We start from the raw sequence: 24,000 nt of genomic DNA on the forward strand, positions 1-24,000 counted from the left end.
TACACACGTATACTCTGACTAAAGGTAGAGCTTGATGGAGTGGGACAGGGTCTGTAAGACAAGAGTGATCTATGTGGTTTGGAATGGAATAGGGGACCTGATTATGGGCAGGAGCTGCCTCTGTGGTGGAGGTGAGTGTGGAGGTGGGGGTGTGTGTTGGGGAAGCATCTGAGGTGCTGATGGGTACCAGCTCTTTGGGTTAAACCGTCTGTAGTCTCTGCTGTGGCTCAACCAGATTGCACTGCCAGATGGGCCAGGGACTCCCTGGATGAAACTGAAAACAATTTGTCAACTATTTGTCAGCAGAACCCAGGGGAAGAAATGGTGTCACTGTTGTGCTGTTGTTGGTGATGCTGTTTATGTTGCTGACAATTTAAAAAGTAATTAATTGTTTTCCTTCCTTAGTCACATAGAAAAAATCACCACATGGCAAGACCCTAGGAAGGCAATGAATCAGCCCCTGAATCACGTGAGCCTCCACCCTGCCGTCAGTTCCACACCGGTGCCTCAGAGGTCCCTGACAGTGTCCCAGCCAAATCTTGGTAAGCTTTGACTCCTGGCTACAGGAAGTGCTTAACCAGTGGGCCGCAGGGCTCAGGGGCAGCTCTGTGTCTTGCCTTCTTTCCCCCATTTAACTCCTTTTCTTGATGGTTTCGCCACAGAATTTGGGACATTACTACCTGAGGTTTCCACTAGCTCTTTGAAAAATCATGGCCTCCTGCCTTCATTCAGACCAAGGACAGGAGGGCATGCATACACTGTGAACTTGGTTCCTGAAGACTGCACATGTGTGTTTGCCATCAGGGAAGGTACTTGGCTATCTCACTTCAGTGACTCCTAAAACACCATGTAAGAGGTATCGGAATCCTCCCTGAATAGATGAGACATTTTTCCAGAGTCACAGAACTCGTGGGTGACAGAGCCAGGACTTGAACCTTTGTTGTTCTGATGTTAGCATACAGTCAATTCTTACAAAATCTGCAGATGGCTTCTCCCTACACTCCAGGGATAATTTTGCTCTCCTGTCTCTACATTTATAATGTTTCAGTATGAATGTTAGAATTAAGAGAATTTTCTGCTGACTACTTTTACTTTAAAAAAACACTAAGGCGAGCCGGGCGTGGTGGTGCACGCTTGTAGTCCCAGATTTGGGAGGCAGAGGCAGGCGGATCTCTGTGAGTTCAAGGCCAGCCTGGTCTACATAGTGAGTTCCAGGACAGCTGGGGCTACAGGGAGATCCTGCTTCAAAAACACAAAACAAAAAATACCCACTAAGGCAGTGCCCACTGCAGATGACAGAACTCAGTGAACACTGTGCATTGGTGTTTTTTCGTAGTCATTCCTTTCCATCCCCCAGAAAGGTAAAAATAAACGAGGGCCAACTAAAAGTTCTATAAAAGATACTGCTGTTTTCCGATGATACTGCTGTTTCTGATTAGATATGCAGATACTGCTTTATTTAATTTTAGAGAGTAAAAAGAATCTCTTCCTGGAGCTTCAGGAATGAACAGGATAAAAATGGTCATGCTTTCCTTGCTTGGTCTGTGCTTAGAAAGTGAGTGTGAATTCAAGTAGACTCGAGTCCTTCCAGGAACCCTGCACCTACTGTTCCAAAGTGTGCAGGCATGTACCATATCCAGGAACAACTCTAACCAGATCCACTCCCAATGAGTCTCTTATCTAAAGGTCAAATAAAGAAAAATGGCGGCAGTCTTGCTAACAGTAGTCAGCCCATGAGTCACCATCCCAAATATGTACATGTGCAGGAAGCAGGTGTCCAAATAAGATGACAGTAGACTAATCTGACCACTTAACTTTCACACTATGTGTGTGTACAAATTCTAGGATATTAAACCCACTTTTCTACACGTTCTTAAAAAAGCCTTCTATATTCATGTATGCAAATAAAGCTGCTTTATTTTTTTTTTGAGAAAAATTGCTTAATAGTCTAGCACATTAATGTGCCATCATTAGTTAATTTAGCTAGCTCCCACCTGGTGGATATTTAGGTTACTCAGGGGCTGCTACTATATACAATGTGCAATCAGTATGCTTGGTCATGCTCTTTTATGTATTCTTCGTTTTTAAAATTGAACAAGCTGGGCAGAGGTGGCTCAATGGGTAAAGATGTATGCCACCAAGCCTAATGACCTGGGTTCAATCCCCAGGACCCACATAATGGAAAGAAAGAATCAACTCCTACAAGTTGTCCTCTGCCGTCATATATGTGCTATGGCATGTGCACATGCGCATATTCACAGAATAAATAGGTACACATTTCTTTGAAAAATAATTGTGCAAGCAAGTGGAATAATTAAATAAAGAATAAAAAAGAACTTGGATGTTTAAAATTTGTATTGAAGGCACATGTCAAACAGACTGTGTATTCACACATGTGCACATGCTAAAAGTTCAGTTATACTAGCAAAGTTTATCCATAGAAATAGTAATTTAAATAGTCTGAATCATATTTGCCTGTAGCTGAATAAAATTCCTTCCTTTTCCAGATTTCTATTTAAACCAGAGCAGTGGGCTTAATTTATTTATTTACTTATTTATAATTTCCCTGTGATACTAGAGATTGAACCCAGAGTTTTATACATGCTAGGCAAGTACTCTACCCTTGAACCAGCTCTCTCTCTCTCTCTCTCTCTCTCTCTGCCTAAAAAAACAGGGTCTCACTAAGTTGCCCAGGCTGTCCTTGAACTTGTTTTCTTCTGATGCCTCCCGAGTAGCTGGGATTACAGGTCTGAGCCACTAGGCCCAGACAGTGAGTTTCTTAAAACACACATTCTAACTTTTCTGTCAACAAAGGTTTGATATTGTAAAGAGTGTTACTAATCTATAAAGAATCAGAGATTTGCCTTGTGGATTGAACTATAACCAGGAATCCCAAGGAAGTTCCAAAGGGCAGCAGAAAATTTAGTGCCACAATATGATCCTGACACGAAATCATCTACTTGGAATCTTTCACTTCGTGTTGTAGCTCTGTCTGTGCCTCCTAGACTTTATAAGTCTTTAAACATAGAAGTGCATATTTTTTCCTTCTTCCTTCTTAAGTTTAGAACTTTGGTGCTTTTCAGTGGGATGTAGCTGACAGGTGAACTTAAGTTCTTTTACTGGGAGGCTGTTTAGGTACTCGTGAAATGGTATCAAAATATAGTTAATCGCATTACTCTCAGATAACAGAAAGAGTCCCTTTTAAAAGCTATTCTTACATATTTACAGAACTTTGATGTAGTCAGAAACAGAGCTAAATACATCAAACAAATCTTTAAATAGGCCCTTATTTTTCTGTATCTGTAGGTTTTAGAGTTAGTCTTACAGAATTTGCATCTTGGCTCTGTCAGTTACCAACCTGTGACCTTTTAAATTACCTGTTTTTTAATTCTCCCATACAGAATAAGGATTATTAATAGTGGGAGGAAAATGTAAGTGTGTGTGTGTGTGTATGTGTGTGTATGTATGTGTGTATGTGTGTGTGTGTGTGTGTGTGTGTGTGTGAAATGTTAGAACTGTACCTGGCATACAATTAAGTAAAATAGGTGTTTATTCTTATTCTGATTACTCTTTGTGCAAAGAAACATTTTATTTATATTTTACTTATAGAGTGTTACAGTACAAGACAGTTTCATTGTTCATCATAAAGTTGTTCATGAGAAACAGTGAGATTGCCAAATGCTTTAAATTAGGAACACTGCGCACTACTTTCTGTGGGGACAGTGCCCTCTGGTGGACTGGATCTGTTCCTCTTCCATCCTCCCCCACCAGGACAATTTTCTTTACAGATTTAAAAAAAAGTTTTAAAGTTAGTGTATGAAGTGATGAATTTTGTAATGGCATTTTCTCACATAAATGTCATTATGCTATATTTCTGCTCGTTCCTTCCCCCTCCCCTCCCCTCTCTCCTCCCCCTGACCCTACTCCTGATGGTCCTCTTTCTACCTCCCTAAAATCCTTCGATGCTTTCATGTCACATGCATCACCTCCTCCCTCCTTTATCTACTTTCATGGTACACACATACAGACACACACACACACACGCACACACATGCATCCCTAGGTTCTACATGTGAGAGAAAACATACAGTATTTGTCTCTAAGTCTGGCTTATTTATTCATTCTTCTGTTTATGGACATCTAGCCTAGTTCCGTTTCTTAGTTATTATGAACAGCACAACAATAAACATGTGCAACTATTTGGTATAGCCCTGAAGTGGTACAGCTGGGTCATATGGTGTTCAACTTTTAGTTTTTTGAGGAAGTTTCACACTGACTTCCATGATGTCTGCGCCAGTTTGTCCTCTCAACAGCAGTGTATAAAGGTTCCTCTTGCTCCACATCCTTACCACATTTGCTGTCATTTGTTTTCTTGACAGTATCCATTCTGACTTGGGTGAGATGAAATATCAAAGCAATTTTAATTTGCATTTCCCTGATAACTAAGGCTATTGAATATTTCAATATATTGGTCATTTGCCATTCTTCCTTAAGATTTGCCGTTAACCCGTTGATTTGTGGGTTTTTTTGCTATTTAATTTTTGCAGTTCTTTATATATCTTAGATATTAACCCCCTGTCTCTTGTGTAGTTGGCAAGATATTTTATTGTTTTGTAAGCTGTCTCTTTACTCTGATGATTGCTTTCCTTTCTTGTGCAGAAGCTTTTTAGTTTCATGGAATTATTTGTCTCTTATTAGCACAGGATTGTTTCCTGTGCTAATGGAGCTCTTTTTAGGAAGTGTTGCCTATGCTATATCTTACCTATGTTTTCTTCTAGCAGTTTCAATGTTTTAGATCTTACATTAAGGTCTCTGATCCATTTTGAATTGATTTTTGTGCAAGGTAAGAGATATGGATCTAGTTGCATTCTTGTACATGTGATATCCAGTTTGGCCAGGACATTTGTTGAAGAGGCTAACTTTTTTTTTCCAATTCATCAAAAATTAGGTGGGTGGGTTAAGAGATGGCTCAGCAGTCCAAGTTTGATTCCCAACTGCCCGTAACTCCAGCTCCAGGGGGTGCTGGTGCTTCTGGCCTCCATGGGCACCTGTACTTATGTGCACATACTCACACACAGACACATACTTTTAAAAACAATAAAGATAAAAGTAAATCAATAACAAGTTAAAGAAATAAGTGGATGTAGCTGTGTGAGTTTATTTTTGGATCTTCTATTCCATTGGTCTACTTGTCTGTTTTTATGCCAGTACCATACAGTTTTTGTTACTATGTTTCCATAATATATTTGAGATCAGTTATTATGACACCTCCAGCATTGCTCCTTCTGTGTAGGTTTCCATCAGCTATCCAGGGTCTTTTTTCTTCCATGCGAATTTTAGGACTGTTTTTGTTTTTCTAGTTCTATGAAGAATGTAATTGGAGTTTTGGTCTTTTTGAGACAGGGTCTCCCTGTAGCCCCAGCTGTCCTGGAACTCACTATGTAGACCAGGCTGGCCTGGAACTCACAGAGATCCCCCTGCCTCTGCCTCCCGAGCAGCACTGAGGTTAAAGGCATGCGCCACCATGCCTGACAGATAATATAGTCTTTTAAACAGTATACATTCTGCTTTCTTCTTCAGATTCTTTTGTTTTTTTGTTTTTTATCTTTTCTTGAGACAGAGTCTCCCTGTAGCCCCAGCTGGCCTGGAATTCACTATGTAGATCACGCCGGCCTTGAACTCACAGAGATCCACCTTCCTCTGCCTCGTAGCGCTGAGATTAAAGGCGTGTGCCACCACACTCTTTTCAATGTCTTTAACATTTTGAAGTTTTCAGTGTAGGGGTCTTTACCCCCATGTTTGGATTTATTCCTATTGCTGTACTTACTTGCCTGTTGCTGTGACAAAACACCATGACCAAGACAGCTTATAACAGGAGGAGTTTCGGGGGGCCTAAGGTTGTAGAGGGATAAGAGTTCATTATGGTGGTTAGGCATGGCAGCCTGCAGACAAGGAGGCTGGAGCAGAAAGCTGTGCTCACATCTTCAAGCACATGTAGGAAACAGAACAATGAACCTGAAGTGGGGCAAGGCTGTGAACTCCTAAAGCCTACCCCAAGTGATGTACTTCCTCCAGCATGGTCTCACCTCCTAAAGGTTCCATGACTCTCTCCAAACAGTGTCACCAACTAAACAAGTGCTCAAATACCCGAACCTATGGGGAACATGTACTTAAAGCACCACACTAGCTTTTTTTTTTTTTTTAAATTTATTTTATTATTTTTAAAATTTTTTGTATATGTGTATGAGTTTGTGCACGTGCTAAATTCAGTGCTGGAGTTACAGGCAGTTGTGAGCCACCTGACATGGGCTCTGGGAAGCTGGGAACGGAACTGAGGTCCTCTGGAGAGGCAGTACATAACTCTTAACCACTGAGCCATCTCTCCAGCTCCATACGCTAGGGGGTTTTGGTTTTTTCCTGTTACTGTTTTTTTTTTTTTTTTTTTTTTTGAGATAGGGTCTCCCTATATCTCCAGCTGGCCTGGAGTTTGCTATGTAGACAAGGCTGACCTCAGTCCCAGAGAGATTGAGGCTATCCCTAAGTGCTGGGGACAAGGCTGTGTGCCACCTTTCCCTTCATGATTTTATCTCTAATGAGATTTATTTACCTGAATCTTTGTGACAAGTTGATCATTAATATATGTAAAGACTGTTGATTTTTTTTTTTTTTTGATCCTTTTGAAGCAGGGTCTCCCTGTAGCCCCAGCTGTCCTGGAACTCACTATGTAGACCAGGCTGGCCTTGAACTCACAGAGATCTGCCTGCCTCTGCCTCCCAAGTGCTGGGACTACAGGCGTGCGCCACCATGCCCGGCTGGACTATTGATTTTTGTATGTTGGTTCTGTATCCTACTATTTGCAGAGAATGTATACTATGAGTTTTCTGGTTAAGTTTTTGTGATTTGTTGTGTATCTACAGGTAATAGCACCTTTTCTTCTTTTCCTGATTGTACCTATTTTATGTCTTTGTCTTGTCTTGTTGCTCCTAGTCTTTAAGCACTATATTAACCAAGAGAAGAGAGAGGGCACCCTTGTCTCATTTCTGATTTTAAAAGAAACGTGGTGGTGCATGCCTTTAATCCCAGCACTTGGGAGGCAGAGGCAGGCAGATCTCTGTGAGTTCAAGGCCAGCCTCGTCTACATAGTGAGTTCCAGGACAGCTGGGGCTACAGGGAGACCCTGTCTCAAAAAGACCAGAAAAAAAAAAAAAAAGTTTTCAAATTTTGTCACATTTTGTATGATGTTGACTATAGCTTTCTCCAAGGGTGTTGTATCATGAAGAGATTTTGAACTTGTGAAAGGTATTTTCTGCATGTATGGAGATCATGTAATTTCTATTCTTAAGTTTGTTATGTAGTGTACTACAATTATTGATTTGCATATGTTGAACCAACCTTGTATTGACCGTCTATCATTCGAATGAAACCAATTTGGTCATGTCCCAAGACCCCCCTCCCCCCTTTTTTGAGACATGGTCACTGTATATAAGCCCTGTAGTCCTGGCTATGCAGACCAGGCTGGTCTCGACCTCAGAGAGATCTGTGCCTCTGCCTCCCAAATGCTGGGTTTAAAGGCATGTGTCACCATACCTGGCCATTAAAATAATTTAAAGGAAGAATAAAATGAAACTGGCCGAAAGAAAAGATTGTTTACATTAAGTGGTGTTAAAGCTATGGTGTGGGGAAACGGAGCCCACTACCAAACTCGTCTTTTGCTAGATTTCGGTACTGCTGTGGACATGTGGGGACCCTGGGGGACTGTTTTTTATAGTGGGCAAAGAGAAGAACTTGGTGTCAGAACTTCTCATTTACTGGTTGAGTCTCATTTTCCTTATCTATTAAATGGCTGCAGTAAATTCATGAGTTGTGAATTTAGGTAGTCCACGCCTTGGTACCTAGTGAACGGGAAGCCCGCAAGGAAATGTTATCATTGTTCCTGTTCACTGAAAGCTGAGCTTGTCCTCACCTTTTTACCCGTGTCCACAGAAGAAGAGCCTTTGCTGTACTGTTGGATGAAAACCATGCTGGGCATCCTCAATCCAGCATAAAGTAGCTTTGTTGTATTTTGTTTTGCTTGTGAGACAGGGACTCACAGGGTCTCACTATGTAACCCAGGCTGGTCTTGAACTAACTATGTAGCTCAGCTGGCTTCAAACTCTTCATCCTCTTACCTCAACCCCATAAGTCAGATCATTGACAGAGGAAGTTTGGGACAGCAGTCACACTGTGAGTTCAAATGAGGAGCGTTTCTCCTTCTGCATATGGTAACATTTCTTAGACAAAAAACTGATATCATTCAGCAGTGTAAAAGATCTCTAAATTTTGGGCTGGGAGTGGGTGTATGCCTTTAATCCTAGCACTCTGGAGGCAGAGGCAGGCAGATCTCTATGGGTGTACATAGAGAGTTCCAAGCCAGCCAGGCATACATAGTGAGACCATTTTGAAGTATTATTTTCCAAGAGAAAGTGACATGCAGTTCTTTTGTCTCTTAGGTGATAATCTTAGCAGTCATCCTAGCAGTTATGAAGCTTAGTATGCTAGACCCCAGTCACACATTAACAGAGTTGTTGGAACAAGGCCCAGACCTGGGTCGCCAGTGTGCTCTTAGACAGCACAGGAAGAACAGAGACTCAAAAACAACTTCACCAGACTTCCAGCTCTAGGGTTCAGAAACTTTTACTAAAGTATGGCCAGTATTTTAAACACTTTGGAATTAAAAAAAAAATCACACACACACACACACACACACACACACACACACACACACACACACGCACACACACACTTTCCCCTTTGAAGAGGTGCCAGCCACCGGCCCAGTGTGTCTGTTCTTCAGGTCTGTGCTTTGGTCTGTTCTCAAATTATAAACGCATGTGTGGGCTTTTTATTTTTGTGGCATACTTTTCAAGACAAGATGGAAAATCTTGCCTGCACTCACTCAGTTTGCTAAGTTGGCTCACTCTTCCCTCTAACAAGTAGAAAAAGACACTTAAAAATACTTTATCCAAAGCAAACAAAATAGCTAAGGGATGTGGCTGCCTAGTATTGCTCAGAGCCTGTAGAAAGAAATCTTAGGTTCACAAAAGTGAGATTTAGGATTGGATTTCTTCTGTTCTCTTTCTTTCCAGGTCCCAGCGTATTACCATTGCTGAGTTCCTGGCTACTGTGAATTGTTTTCTTTCCTGCTCTGATGTCTTCATGACTCCTTGAGCTGTGTGGCTTAGGCAGCATAAATTAACCTAAAGTGCATAGGCACAAATCCGCACATACCCAAAGACAATGAAACAAACCGAGCTCTACCCTGCAGGGAGGGTGGAGGTTGTGGGGTGTTGGTGGGATTGCCAAGGTGAAAAGTGTGTCTTTAATGAAGGAAAGGGAAATTGGTGGGCACAGGAGGAAGGAAAAAGGGGTTTGGTTAAAAGGGTGTTTCTCATGAATAAAATAATTCTTTTCTAAGTACCTTAGAAAATCTTATTATTTTCTTATATTTAAAAAAAATTATGTGTATGTATATACACATACATTCATGCCCTGGCACACAGTGGCGGTCAGAAGACAGCTTGCAGGAGTTGGCTCTCTCCTTCCACCCTGTTAAAGCAGGGTCTCTCTTGTTTCTGCGGCTGCTCTGTCTAGTCCAGGGCAGTGGGTGGCCCACTAGCTACTGGCACTTCTGTCTCTGCCTCCCACCTTGTAGTAGGAGTGCTGGGATTAGGGTACCACTGCATCTGGCTTTTTAAGTGGGCTCTGGGGATCAAACTCAGATTGCCAGGTTGGCGTGACAGGTGCCTTTATCCTCTGAGCCATTTCCCTGGCTCTTAGATACATTTCAAGGAAGCTTTCTGTCATAAAAAGTTACAGTCAATATTATTGAGAGTTGTTTGTCAGCCTTAAGATTAAGAAGTCCTTTAGAACTGGAGATTCATTATAGTTTCTTTTAAGGCATTTAAGGAATGTATGAATGGGGCTATAAAAAGCTATTTAGTTAAGTCCTGCCCTCTCTTTTTTATTATAAAGTGGAATATAATAATATGAAAAGAAACAAACCTTTTTTCATGGATCTATTCTATTTACCTTAATGTGGATTTGCATCAGAAGGTTGTTTGTGTGTGTGTGTGTGTGTGTATGTTGTGTGGTGTGTGTGTGTATGTGTATGTGTGTGTCTGTGTATGTGTGTGTATGTGTGTGTGTATGCGTGTGTGGTGTGTGTGTATGTGTGTGTGTGTATGTGTGTGTGTGTTGCTAGGGTTTGAATTTTTGTCCTCTGGCAAGCACTGTATGCTGATCTACAACCCCAAATTTCATTTATCTTGATGTTTTAAGATTAGGTAATGAAGAGTTATAGATTTTATTATGTAAAATAGAACTTTAAGTGGAAAATCTCTTCCTTGGTAAGCATGCAGTCACACATGATATTTGATGCAAACATTCTTCCTTCAAAAGTTTCCCATGATGAAAGTACTAAGCAGTACTAACTAGTACTGAGTAGTTTGGATGAACACTTCAGGAAGTTGCAAACACAAAGGTCTGTTAGCATTAACAGTAACAGAGGGCGATGAACACAGAAGGCCGCAACTGGCCAAAGTGTAGAGAATAAGAGACCTCAGAGTGGGTGTCCCCGGACAGGACTGTATTAAACCTCACCCTCCCAGGTCTCGGGAACCATTGGGGAAGAGAGGGCAGAAAGACTGTAAGAGCCAGGGGTGGCACATGACCATAAGGAAACAGAGTCTTCCAGGCTCCTGGGAACTTGTTCATATGAACTTACAGCAATGGTGACACCATGCATAAGACCCACACAGCCTCAATTAGACAAAAACTAGCATAGAACTGGGGAAATGTGCAGGAGGCCCCAGTCTAGCTGAGGTAGCTGATCACTCCTGGGTGAGGGACAGTTGGTTTTCTTTAAGGGAGAGATGCTAGACAGGCTGAACAGGCTGCAGTAGATGAACTCAAACACATGGGGGGACATCTGGGTACAGAAAGTTTATTCTATAGGCCTTAGCACTATGACAGAATGCATGAAATCTTGTGTGTGGGCTATGGGGGATGCAGATAGTGGAGGGGCTCTAAATACAATCAAGATGTATTGTATGAAACCTACAGATATTCAATAAAAACTATACATTGGAAAAGAGAAAATAGGGGCTGTAGAGATGGCTCAGAGGTTAAGAACACTGGTTGTTCCTGCAGAAGACCTGGGTTCGAATCCCAGCACCCACATGGCAGCTAACAACTGTCCGTAACTCCAGTCCCAGGGGAATCCAAAACCCTCTTCTGAACTCCACAGCATTGCATGACACGGTGCACTCACATACGTGCAGGCAATACACTTGTACACATAAAATAAAAAAATAAATAAAATATTTAAAAAAGAAAAAAGATAAAAAAATATATTTGTAACCAATGAAATAGTAGTTACAGATTGTGAGCATGCTGAAAATACTTTATATAATAACATTACAATTTTATACAGCAAGTAAAATTTATGCTATGAAATGTTTGTTTTTTTGAGATAGGATTTCCCTGTAGCCCCAGCTGGCCTGAAGCTCACTATGTAGCCAGGCTGGCCTCTGCCTCCTGAGAGATGGGTGTGCCACCACACCTGGCAGGGTCCAGTTCCTTCCATTTCTTTACCTAGCTGAATGCCTCTGTTAGGAGCTTTGAAAATAATTTTCTAGTTTTTTTTTTTTGAGACAGGGTCCCCCTGTAGCCCCAGCTGGCTCAGAACTCACTATGTTGACCAGGCTGTCCTTGAACTCACAGAGATCTGCCTGTCTTTGCCTCCTGCGTGCTGGGGTCAAAGGAGCGCGCCACCAAGTCTGGCCTATAATTTGCCTGTGTGTGATCCTCGCCCCCCTCCAAGCTGGGCATCAGTTGACTGATTTCTTCTTCCTTTCTAGAAGTCTAACTTTATTCGCTGTGTGGTTTGCAGCTGCTGGTGGGCAAGGACAGCTGTTCTTCCATACTTTACTCTGAATGCTTTTCCATGATGAAGTCAGAAAAATAATACCATATGAGAAGCCAGGGAAACAAAGTCTTGTTGCACTTCTTGACATAAATGCTAAGGAGAGAAAAATCACCCTCCTTAATTTAAAAAGAAAAAGCATCAAAAAATAAGACCCCAAATATATGTGAGGCAGCAAGATTCAAGAATGCCCACCCCAGGCACCCATCCTATTATTTGATTGCTTTTTTGGCTACTGTAGCTAACGCTGTTCAAAGAGAGAGAGAGAGAGAGAGAGAGAGAGAGAGAGAGAGAATGTGAATGAAAAGCTACTCTAATTTTACCATTCAGAATCACACTTGGTAGTTTCTCATACATGTTCCCTGTCTTTTGTCAGCATAAATATAAACAAAAAAGGTTGAAGAGCTAGGAAGATGACCCAGCAGGTGAAGGTGCTTGCCCCCAGCCTGATGACTTGAGCTGGATTCCCTGGAACCACACAGTGAAGGGAGAGAACGAACCCTGAAGGTTGTTCCCTGACCTCCACATGTATGCTATGGTGCATACACACAAAATAAATAAATCATTTTAAAAAGCTCTAGAGAAATGACTCAGCAGTTAAGAGCACTTGCTGCTCTTACAGAGGACCCAGGTTTGGACCCAGGCACCCAGAGTTCACAACTGTCTGTAACTCCAGTTTCAGTGTATCTGATGCATTTTTCTGATCTGTGTGGGCACCAGGCATTTACTTGGTGTGCATACATACATGCAGGCAAGGCACATAAACATATAATTTAAAATTTATATGTTTTATATATATGTTGGAAATATTTGGCACCCTCCCCCCTACCAGTGAATTCATGCATTCTGTCATTTGTGTTAAGGCCCATCAATTTGCCCACAGATGTCCCTCAGTGCATACTCTTTTTCAAAATTCTGAAGATTTTTATTATTTTTAATTATGTGTATATGTGTGTGTAAGTGTGCATTTGTGACATGAGTGCAGTGCCTGAGAAGCCCAGAATTGGATCCCCTGGAGCTGGACTTGCAGACCATTGTGAGCTGCCTGACACAGGTGCTGGGAACTGAACTTAGGTCCTCTGCAAGAATACCAAGTATGTAAGTGCACCCATGTCATGCAGTACTCCCAGAGGCCAGAAGAGGGCGTAGGTTGCCCTGGAACTGGAGTTATGAATGGTTGTTAGCTGCCATGTGGGTGTTGGAATTTGAATCCATGTCCTCTGCAAGAACAGTCAGTGTTCTTAACTGCTGAGCCATCTCTCTAGCCCTTGATAAGATGTTTTTAGTTAAAAAAGAAAAAAGCACATGGCAAAAAAAGTCCGGACAACCCACCAGAATATTCATGAACAGTAAGCTCCTTGCCACCAGGACCACCAACCCATCTCGCCTCCCCAGTAAACATCCACAAGCACTTGTGGTTTCCTCCACTAGAGCTGCTGTCCACACAAATTCATTCTTAGGTATATGTTTCTTTTTCGAACTTTAGCATGTGTTAGAGAGCTTTTAAATGAGCAGATTTGCAGATTCATTCATTCCTTACCAACTGCATATAATAGTCTACGCTCTTGATGTTCTATACTTTAACTCCCTGTGCCGATTCTTGGTTTTCTCCTTGGTCATCATTGAGCAATACTATAATGTACACCCTTGTACATAAATTCTTGTGCCATGTGCTGTTTATGTAGAGGAATAATTTTGCCCAGATAGAGTTCTATTTATTTATTATTTATTTATTTATTTTTGTGTTTTTGTGACAGGGTCTCTCTTGCCCCAGCTGACTTGGAACACACTGTGTAGACCAGGCTGGCCTGGATCTCACAGAGACCCACCTGCCTCTGCCTCCCCAGAGTTGAGATTAAAGGTGTGCACCACTATACCTGGCTACAAATACACTTCTTAAAAGAGTATAAACTGGGGCTGGAGGGATGGCTTAGTGGTTAAGGGTGCTTGCTGCTTTTGCGTAGGACCTGAGTTTGTTTCCCAGCCCCCACATCAAGTAGCTTAAACTTTGACTCCAGTTCCAGGGTACCCAATGCCCTCTTGCCTTTGGGCACCTCAACGCAAGTGGTACACATAAACTCATGTGGGTACACATATACATGTGAATTAAAATAAATAAATCTTTTAAAAAAGAAAAGAGTGTACACACACTTAGAGTTTATTATTCATTTACTTATTTCTTGGTCTTTTTGAGACAGGGTCTCCTTGTAGCCCCAGCTGGCCTGGAACTCTGAAATCACAGATCTGCCTGTCTCTGCCTCCCGAGTGCTGGGACTAAAGCATATGCCACCACACCTGGCTATATTTACTTTTTAATAATTGTTATTTGATTTCTCTCCTAAGAGTTTGCACTAATTTATACTGAGACCAATAGTTTTTCTCTCCCCACATTTTAGCCAATAATGTCTGTTATCAAAGTTTTTGTCCACGCAGTTTTTTTAATTAAAAATTTTTGTTTATGTATATCTGTGTGTCTCTGTGTACACATACCATATGTTGCTGGTACCTGCAGAGGCCGGAAGAGGGCATTGAATCCCTTGGAGCTGGGATACAAGTGGTTTCTGGCACCTTGATGTGAGTGCTAGGAACCAAACTCCAGTCCTCTGGAAGAACGCAAGCTACTCCTAACCACTGAGCCATCCGAGTTTTGATGGACTAGAAACTGTATTTTAATTATTTTAAGCTATTAATGGATTTGGCCATGTTTCTTTTGTTTATGAGTCATTACATCACATTAATGGTTGTACCATGGTCTTTGTGTGGATTATGTAACCATAATGCCATTATTTTTCAGTTAATTAGTTGATTGGTTTTGGTGTTTTGTTTTTGTTTTTTCCTTCTGCAGTGGTGCAGATTGTACTCAGGGCTAAGCAAGCACTGTACCAGTGAGCGTGTTTATTGATTTCAGCGTCTCACTGTGTAACCCAGGCTGGCGTCAAACTGAATCCTCCCTTCTTGGCCTCCCCAATAATTGGGATTACAGTTGTATGTCACCATGTCTGGTTTCTATAATTTGTTTAATGAGTTCTGTGGAGAGACTTTTAGGTTGGCTCTACTTTTTTAATGATAATAAATGGTGCTGCAATATGTGTTTTTATGCATCTCTGTGCCTCCCTTTTTTCCAGTTTCTTTAGATTTTTGTGATTAAAATATAAACATTTATTAAAATATAGCTTTGACATGGTTTGTTTCTGTGAAATTACATTTGTTTCTGTGCATTACATGTCTGAAGTGCTACTGTGGTGGTGGGTGTTTCTCTTTTTAAAAAGAATTTTTGATGCTGGGCATGGGTGGCACACGCCTTTAATCCCAGCTCTTGCAAGGCAGAGGCAGGCCAGCCTGGTCTACATAGTGAGTTCCAAGCCAGCCCCACTACAGGGAGACCCTGTCTCAAAAGGACCAAAAAAAAAAAAAGTCGATTGCTATGAAAGTGTGTTTTTCAGCAGTCAGTGAGCTCTGTCTCCAGCCTGTATGTTCATGTGTTTTCTACTAAGCCATAAATGGAAGTTTCACTGGAAGGTCTCAGCTTCCCAGTACATGTCATGCATTTTATTCCATATTATTTTTGCCCTTGTCCTTTCCAGTGTTACATTTCTCAGACACAGTGAAGAGTGAGTTGTGAGTTTTGAATTTTGCCAAGACTTAAATATTTGCAGAGCTGGAAAGAATAAAGTTGGAAGAAAGAAAAAGGGAAAAGAAAAATGAACATGGCTCTTAGTCTTGGCTCGCTAGGTTTTTATTTAGCTGCTTCAAACATCATCTGCAAAACATCAAGAAAATATTCTACCAGTTCCACTGTGGCCCGCTGTTGTGAATACCTGGATTAGTAAGAGGACGGTGTCTCCCCAAGTGCAAGTCCATCTTTCTACTGTCGTCACACAACTGCCCAGAGCATCTCCATTCTGAAGGCTTCTGGATGCCACCCTTGTATCATTTATATTGTTTTCCTGCTGCTACTAGCTGGACTCCCACAGCTTGGGGATGCCCCCAGAGACCTCTCTTCTTTAGAACCCCAGCATGTGTCCTGGGCTTCTGCTTTCTCTTTGTGGCTAGTTTACTTTTAAGTGCACAGTGTATTTTTCCTTCGAGCTGAGAAAATCTCAGGGCCAGAACTATAAGACTAAAAAAGCTTTGCCAAAGATGCCTCTCCACGTGTTCACATTGGCTGGCTTCCTCTCCGCCTTCTACTTTGCCCATTTGCCTGGCTTATTTTTCCTCTTATCATAAAGGCCACAGTAGTGTAGTATTACAGTTCTGAGCTTGGAGATGTAAAAGCCTTTCATAACAGGTCCAGGTCCCCAGTGTCACCATCAAAACCCTTGGCACACCAGGTTCAGAGAACCTGTAGTTTTTTGACCTGGGAGTTTGTCCTCGGTGACTATTTTGGAGATTATGCTTTCTGAACGAGCTTGCTAACATGTTATGAACTCTTTATCCTGCGTGTGTGTGTGTGTGTGTGTGAGAGAGAGAGAGAGAGAGGAGAGAGAGAGAGAGAGAGAGAGAGAGAGAGAGAGAGAGAGATATTGAATAAAGGGAATTACCAGTTGGGTTGGGGATGGAGATGGAACAGTGGGTAGGAGGTACCAACATAATGTAGCACATTTCACAGCCATGATTGGGTTGTCCCTTGCAAACACCAATCATTTACCAAAACTATTGTTTAATAGGAGTTTCTTTAAAGAACAAAAATGTTATAGAAACAGTGCCCCATATACACACACAGTTTCCCTGGACCCTGCCAGGCAAACTGTCCACATTTACCTGTGTTATTGTTTATAATTTGCTTATTGAAAAAGCTAAGGTCTCACCTGCTGGCCTCAAACTAGTGGCTACTTTGTTCTCCATAGTAGCTGGGATTGCAGGTGTACACTGCCACACATGGTGCTATATACACTTTTTTTCCCAAACTATTTGTGTGTGTGTGTGTGTGTGTTACTGAGGATTAAACCCAGAGCCTCAAACATTCTAAGCAATTATTCTACCACTGAGCTACTCCTCTTGCCCTTCCATTAATTATTGAAGGTAAAATTGGAGACATCATGGTCTTTATGTCTAAATACTTGTACCACTTTAGATTGTATTTTCCAAAAGAACATATCCTCACATAAGCACAATACAGGTATCAAAATCAGGAAACTTAATGTGGATACAATTCTATTATGTAATATACAGTTCATATTATTTTTATTTTTGATCAGGAGCATGCATTGTATTTAGCCTCCTCTCCATGCCTGTCCTCTCCCTTCTGTGGTGCTGGGAATTCAACCCAGGGCCTCAGTCATGATAGGCAAACCGTCTACCACTGAGCTATGTCCCCAGACCTTCCTTAATTTCTTTGAACCTGCAATGATAGTTCTAGACCTTGACATTTTTTAAGAGGATAGGCCAGTTATTTTGTAGACTGTTTTTAAAATTGTATTTGTCTGGTGTTTCCTCATGACTTAGATTTAGGTTATACATTTTTGGCAGGAATACAACAGAAGTGACCTATTTTTTTTTGTTATTATTTCACCTCAAGAGGCATACTGTTCATTTGAACTAGTATTGGGGATGCTGACTTTGATCATTTGGTTGAAAGAACTGGAGGCGGGTGTACAGTTTTCTGCATCAGTGGCTGCTTTAATAAGTTTGGTAAAGAGAATAGTTATTAGGAAAAGTTTTTCCATCTACTAAGTCGCTGTGTGGTGTGCTTAAAGACATGGAAACCCTTGGGATGACTGTCAAATGACAATTTCCAGCTCGGCTTTGTTAAGCTTTACAGGGTATTAGTGACTTGATGACACTGTATCTCTGAAGCTACATAGATAGTTTTAAAATAAAACTGTTTCCATCCATTTCTTTCTTTCTCCTGTCTTTTATAAAATGTATCATTGGCAAGAATAAAAGTAAATAATTGAGTTAAGTTGTAGTAAATGATACTATGGCTGAAAAATAATAAAGCCGGAGGAAAAATGAATACGGGGTGCCCTGATTGGTTATAGAGGGGCCTTCAAAGCCCTCATGTATTACTCAGCGGAACCAGATCATTCTGGAAACACACGTTTTTGAGGAGAAACATGCCTTTTCCGGCATTTAAAAAAAAAAAAAAATAAAGCAATTCCTCAAAGTTTTCTGGACTCTGTGTCTAAAGTGCCTTCAAAAATGTTCTATTGGAGGACAGTGTGAGCTTGCAGGGCAGGTTTTCTATAACTTTCCCACACATGGATGATGGCCTGATCTTAGAGCTTCAGCTAGTAACCAGGGCAGACAAAATATACCCAGCTGAACTCAAGGATAAAACTTAAATCTAGAGCCATAGTTCTGCTGAGCATTTGTGTGGTTTTTGTTAAGAACAGAGCTCTCTTTGGCACAGCCTGCCCAATAAAATGTAGAGCTACAAGGCTTTTGTTTTGCTGTACTTGGGGCCAGAATTTCCCGTGTGTTTAAAAGCAGAGCTGTTTTGGTTTCTACCCCCGCTCTCTCCTGCCAAAACCTTATTACTTTTCTCTCCAAATATGATCCCAAACCACCGCACTGGGCTAAGACATCAGTCCCAAGGAGCCACTGTCCCTCGTGCGGATTCCAGAATTTCTCCATGTCTGGATTTTTTTTTTTTTTTACAATGGCACATGTTCATATTTTATTTCAAATTGGTTTACTTATTGTCCATTTTAAACCATTAATAGTAACATGTTACTTGTGGAAAATTTTCTATTTGCGTTATTAAGAAATAATTGTCTAGATTTTAAAAATATTTATTATTTCTGTTTACTGTGTATGAGTGAATTGCTTACATGTACATGAATGCACCCATGTTGTGCAATCCCCTCGGAGGTCAGAAGGGGGTGTCAAATCCTCTGAAACTGGAGTTAATGACGGTTATTAGCCACCATCTGGATGCTGGGAACCGAACCCAGGTCCTCTGCAAGAGCAGCCAGTGTTCTTAACCGCTGAGCCATCTCTACAGCCCCCAATTGTCTGGATTTTAGAAAAGAATTTGATGTCTGATCCCTGCAGGCGAATAACCTGGCACTTTCCCATGTCATCCAAGCAACATGTTGGGGCGATTTCTATCCCCTGAGGTCAACACAGTACTTAGCACAGCCTTTAGGACCCAGAGAACCTGTTCTGGCCACATGGACTGCATAAGATTTTACATAAATACCTGAAGCTCACAGGTCAGGAATGTTCCCACCTTAGGGACTTAACTGTCACCCTGATACATCTTTCACCCTGATTGCACCTCATTCAGCTTCCTTTAGGTTGTACATTACCTCTTTGGAGAGGGCTTCCTTAACATCCTGCCTAATATAGCTCCGAATTTATTAAAATCTCTTATCACTGAAATGATACTAGTTATTTGTTGCTACATGTCTGCCCACTAAACTATAATCTCCAGAGGGGCAGGGATCCCGCTGTCTTGTCCATCATTGAATTAAGCAAAAACTATCAATATAGTGTACCATCCTCAAACCACCACTAATAATGCTGATTCTCTTTCATTTCAATGGCAGTTAACTTTGGGGGCAATTAAGATTAAGATCTAGCTACAGTTTTTGATGAAATCTATACATGCTCAGATTCCCACAAACTGGTGAGGTTTCTTCATTCTGACACATTGGGTTACATTCTAGTTTACTCTCCCACCCCTCATGGGTTCTGACTACCAAAGCCATTAACTGTATTGTTGTCTTTGCTAATTTAATTGCTTAAAATGTCTCATCTTAATTTTTATGATTTCTTGGTACTGGAGATTTGGCTCAGTGGTTAGAACATTGGTTGTTCTTGCAGAAGATCCAGGTTCGAATCCCAGAACCCATATGGCAGCTAACAACTGTCTGTAACTCCAGTCCGAGGGGATCCGACAGCCTCTTCTGACCTCCGAGGGCACTGGACAACATGGGTGCACTTACTTACATGCAGGCAATACATATATACACATACAATAAAAATAATAAATAAAACTTTAAAAAATTTATGATTTCTTGCAAAGCTGATAATTTCCCATGTTTCATTGTTAATTGCACATTTCTCTTCATAATTTGTCCAAGTTCTCTGACTATCTCGTGGAGTCTTAGTGTCTGTTGTGGGGCATTTTGAAGTCATAAGGATATTTACCAAAATGTCCTATTATAGGAAGAAAATAGATCACAGGTAGCAGCTCACACTGGTCCCTTTTCCTCTGCTCCGTGTGGACACAGCTGTGGACCCGCTTTCTGCTCTTCCATTTGGGCTGCCGCGCTTTGCACCTGGAGTAGCTTCAAAATCATTCAGCAAAGCTGACCAATAAAAAGTTATCATAAACTCTCTCCAGACTAATGAAAATAAATGCATGAATCAGAGTTTCCATTTCCTGTTGGGATGAAGGCATTCTTATTGTCTGAAGATAGTAAAACACTTTGGGTTTCCTGCTTTTCCCCAGCCATGGAAAAGTTCAAAACTACAAGGATAACTCTGTGGAGCAGGAAAGTAAAGCTCCCACTTTCTACTTTTTGCCATTAGGTCACTGTTTGCTAAATTTACTTAACTGCATAATATACTTCCTGACACAGGCCACTTGTGATAAATATTGAGGTAGCCAGGCAATTAGGTGGAATTGGGGTAGCACAGTCTAATGCTGCTTTAGATGAAAGACACGTAACCAAGGAATCCAGAAAAAATTAATGTGACAGAAAGATGTAAGAGGTTTTTTTTTTCCCACATTTTTACAGACATATTATAATGATTAGAGTCAGTGTCTAAATTCTTAGATTGTCAATAAAATATATGTCCAGGGGATGTGCTTGGTAGGAGAGTCTACAAACGAGTGTCACAGAATTTCCGTGTTTTCCTCTCGAGAGTAGAGTTGTCCAGATACTCGAACACTGGTCTGTGGACTAGATTACTGTTTAGATGGGCAGACAGGATCAAAAGTAGGAAAATCATTTTTTGCTGCTAAAATTTCAAGGTTACCTGGGAAATAAATGCAAGCTGGGTTACAGATCTAAAGCTAGAAGGGATTGGAACATTTGGAGAGCTGAAAGCCCATGTGTCAGTCTTTGGAGCACCTGGAAGTGGTTTGAAGGCTTGAAATAGATAATCCGGGAAAGCGTAGCTGAGCGTGCACTGTCCCAGGGCTCTGTGTTTCATCAACTGAGCCAGCCGAGAAAGTTCCTTATAAAGTTCCTCTCACCCAGCGTTAGAATAAAGGCTGTAGTGTGAAGTTGGGATGGTGCAACTTCTTAGTTTAATACTTTACAGATTTTTGGAACTAAACGCACCCTGAAGTGAAAAGCTGCTTTTTTTGCTGACCTTGTTGGACGGTTAATACTGTTTCTGGGAAATAAGAGAAACAAGCAGCTCATTGTTGGCAAAGCTGAGAGAGACACAAGGAAAGCAAGAGACATGTCTGCAGCCCTTTCCCCCCTCATCGTGCTGTGACTGAGTCAAGGCTGCTCTGTGGCTGGTTTTTCTCTACCGCCGTAGACATGTGTTTCCCATCAGACAGGGCTGTGTGACACCTGAGGCTGGCCAGTTCACAAGTTAAGCCACGGATGGCCTATAAACAGAGTTTAAGAAGAGGCCCACAGCTGCAGTCAGACACTCTTTAATGCTAAAATATTTTACAAAGTTGCTGTGGCTGGGTCTATATGTGAGGCAGAAATGATTTATACCTGCATGCTTTGGCTTCCTGTAGTTTCCTATCGTTATGTGGCTGGAAGGTCTTTTATTACCTGACGGTAGTGACCTGAATCCTGAAATGTAATCTCTCACAGTTTCTTTGCTTTTGTCTTTTTGATTTTTTGGATAGAAGAACAAAGTGCTATCATCTTTTTAAAAAACGAGATTGTACAAACGGTACCGTCGCAATGTCATTCATATTGATTTTGGCATTTTATTTAACTTCTAAAAAATATTTTTTTTACTTTTTTATTTCTTGCGTTTGAGTGTATTGCCTCCATGTTGTGAAATGCCCTTGGACGTTGGAAGAGGGTCTTGGATTCCCCTGGAACTGGAGTTACTGACAGTTGTTAGCTGCCATGTGGGTGCTGGGAATCAAACCTGGGTCCTCTGTAAGAGCAGCCCAGAGCCATCTCTTCAGCTCAGTTTCATCAGTTTAAAGGATATAATTAAATGAGTCTGCATTAGACTTCTGCATGAGACAGGCAAAAGGAAGCAGCAGTTAATCCTTTCCACCAGCTTAGCTTACCCCAGTTACTTTTGCTTTCTGAGGGTGGGCAGGGCAGGGCAGGGCAGAGCAGGAATAAGGTGACCCTCAGCTGATGGCCTTCCAGCACAATCTGCGTGTCTAGGTTTCCTAGGTTTGTCTTGCTCTGTATTTGTGATTTGTGCTGAGTCATTTTACCATCTAAGTTTCTTCATCTCTAAAATAAGTGAGTCAGTGAAAATCAGTGATTTTTAAGGTATGTCCCAAGGCCCATGCTAGAGCCCTGGGGGTGTGCACACTAGTCAATCTAGTGTGGAGTCTCCAAAAGCTATTTACGTAAAATTTCAACATGACAGTTGAGAAGTGCTGATAGGGAAAGCTGAGTGAAAGTGATCCAGAAAGAATGTAGACAGTCCAAGAAGCTGACATGTTCCACTACTTATCCCTTACTGACAGCAGCCCAGGCTCCTGGCAGGCTAATGAATGAGCTCCTGTACATAGGGCTATCTGGCTTCAAGCCAGATAGGGGTCTCAAAGAAAGATCCTGCTACTGAACCAAGTTTGAGACTCACAGGGCTAAATGGACTAAGATCCCATCCATCCTGACCTTTGTTACTGGTGGTACACAGAGTAAATAAAATACATGCCCTCTACCAATAGTGGGTATTGTAGGGGAGATGCACTGACCATCACCATGGATTGCCTGATCCCAGTCTTAAATATCAAATGGTTATTTTATACTGACAAGTAGTTCTGTTGCTCTGAGGTAGAGCTGTGGAGAATCACACCATTCCATTTACTAGAGGCTTTCCTTGAATTAGCACTAAAAGTTCTATGTCTCAGTAAACCCTTCAGTTCTGAGCAACCCAGGATGACAGGTCACTCTGTGACCGACCTCAGTTTCAGTGTTTGACGAGAGGAGAAAGAATGGGGTCTTGGAAATTTTTGAACCCCAAAAGTCCTCAAGTCTAATGCTGTTAGGGTCCTCTCTCCCGGTGTGTTTAGGTTGCCAAAGATGTTTCTGATGATGCAGCTTAGTAAACTTTTTAGCCCAAACGCCAGAGTGAATGGAATGCTAGTCCGAGGAGGAAGTTTCCCAGGTTGCAAATTACAGGTATTAGCCAGTGCACAAACTTGAATGTTTGTTTACCTCTTTGGAGGAAACTCCACTTAGGTTTCCAAAACAGTGAGTCAGTCTGACATTGTTAAAGTGTTAAAGGGTTGTTTGGTATGGTGGGTGCTGTTTTATTATAGAAGTTTTTTTTTTTCTTCCCCCAAACCTAAAAAGATTACTTTGAATATAAAGAATTCACGTTTTTACTCAGCATCTGTACACGTGATGCACAGGTTAAGCCATCTGTGACTTTTTCCTGTTCTTCCACATTGTGTGTTCTGGAGACTTCCATAGATAAACCTTTCCATCCCTTTCCTGATTTGTTTTGGGACAGTCTTTCCCCATTGTTCTGGCTGGTTTCAAACCCTAGCTGGTCTCAGGCCGCTCTCCTGCCTCAATCTCCTCAGTGTCCTAGTCTGTTTCTCCACTGCTATGACAAAATACTCTGAGCACTACCAACTTGGGGAGGAAAGAGTTTATTCGGCTTACATCTCCTGGGTCACAGTTCATTGGGGAGCCCAAGGTAGGAAGTCAGGGCAGGAACCTGGGAGCAGGAGCTGGAGCACAGTCCATGAAGCTTACTGGCTTGTTCCCTGGCCCCTGCTCAGCCTGCTTTCTTATGTAACACAGGCCCACCTGCCCAGGGGTGACACCACCCACAGTGGGCTGGGCCCTCCCACATCACTCAGCAATCAAGAAGATATACTGCATGGATATGGCCACAGGCCAGTCCTATGGTGGCAATTCCCCAGCTGAGGCTCCCTCGACCCAGGTGTGTCAAGTTGACACTAAAGCTAT

General features: G+C 41.7%; 1 protein-coding gene across 1 annotated transcript in view; it reads left to right on the top strand.

Annotated features, from left to right (window-relative positions):
• Positions 1–405: 405 nt before the first annotated feature.
• Wwtr1 (WW domain containing transcription regulator 1) overlaps positions 406–24,000 on the top strand; it is a gene marked incomplete at its 5' end in the record, with an annotated part of 57,167 nt that continues 33,572 nt past the window's right edge. Inside the window, 1 exon segment of the mRNA XM_008848030.2 lies at positions 406–542. Coding sequence (XP_008846252.1) covers positions 406–542 — 137 coding nt within the window.

Source organism: Nannospalax galili, unplaced genomic scaffold (genome assembly GCF_000622305.1).
Source record: "Nannospalax galili isolate Female #2095 unplaced genomic scaffold, S.galili_v1.0 scaffold423, whole genome shotgun sequence".
Classification (NCBI taxonomy): Eukaryota; Metazoa; Chordata; class Mammalia; order Rodentia; family Spalacidae; genus Nannospalax; species Nannospalax galili.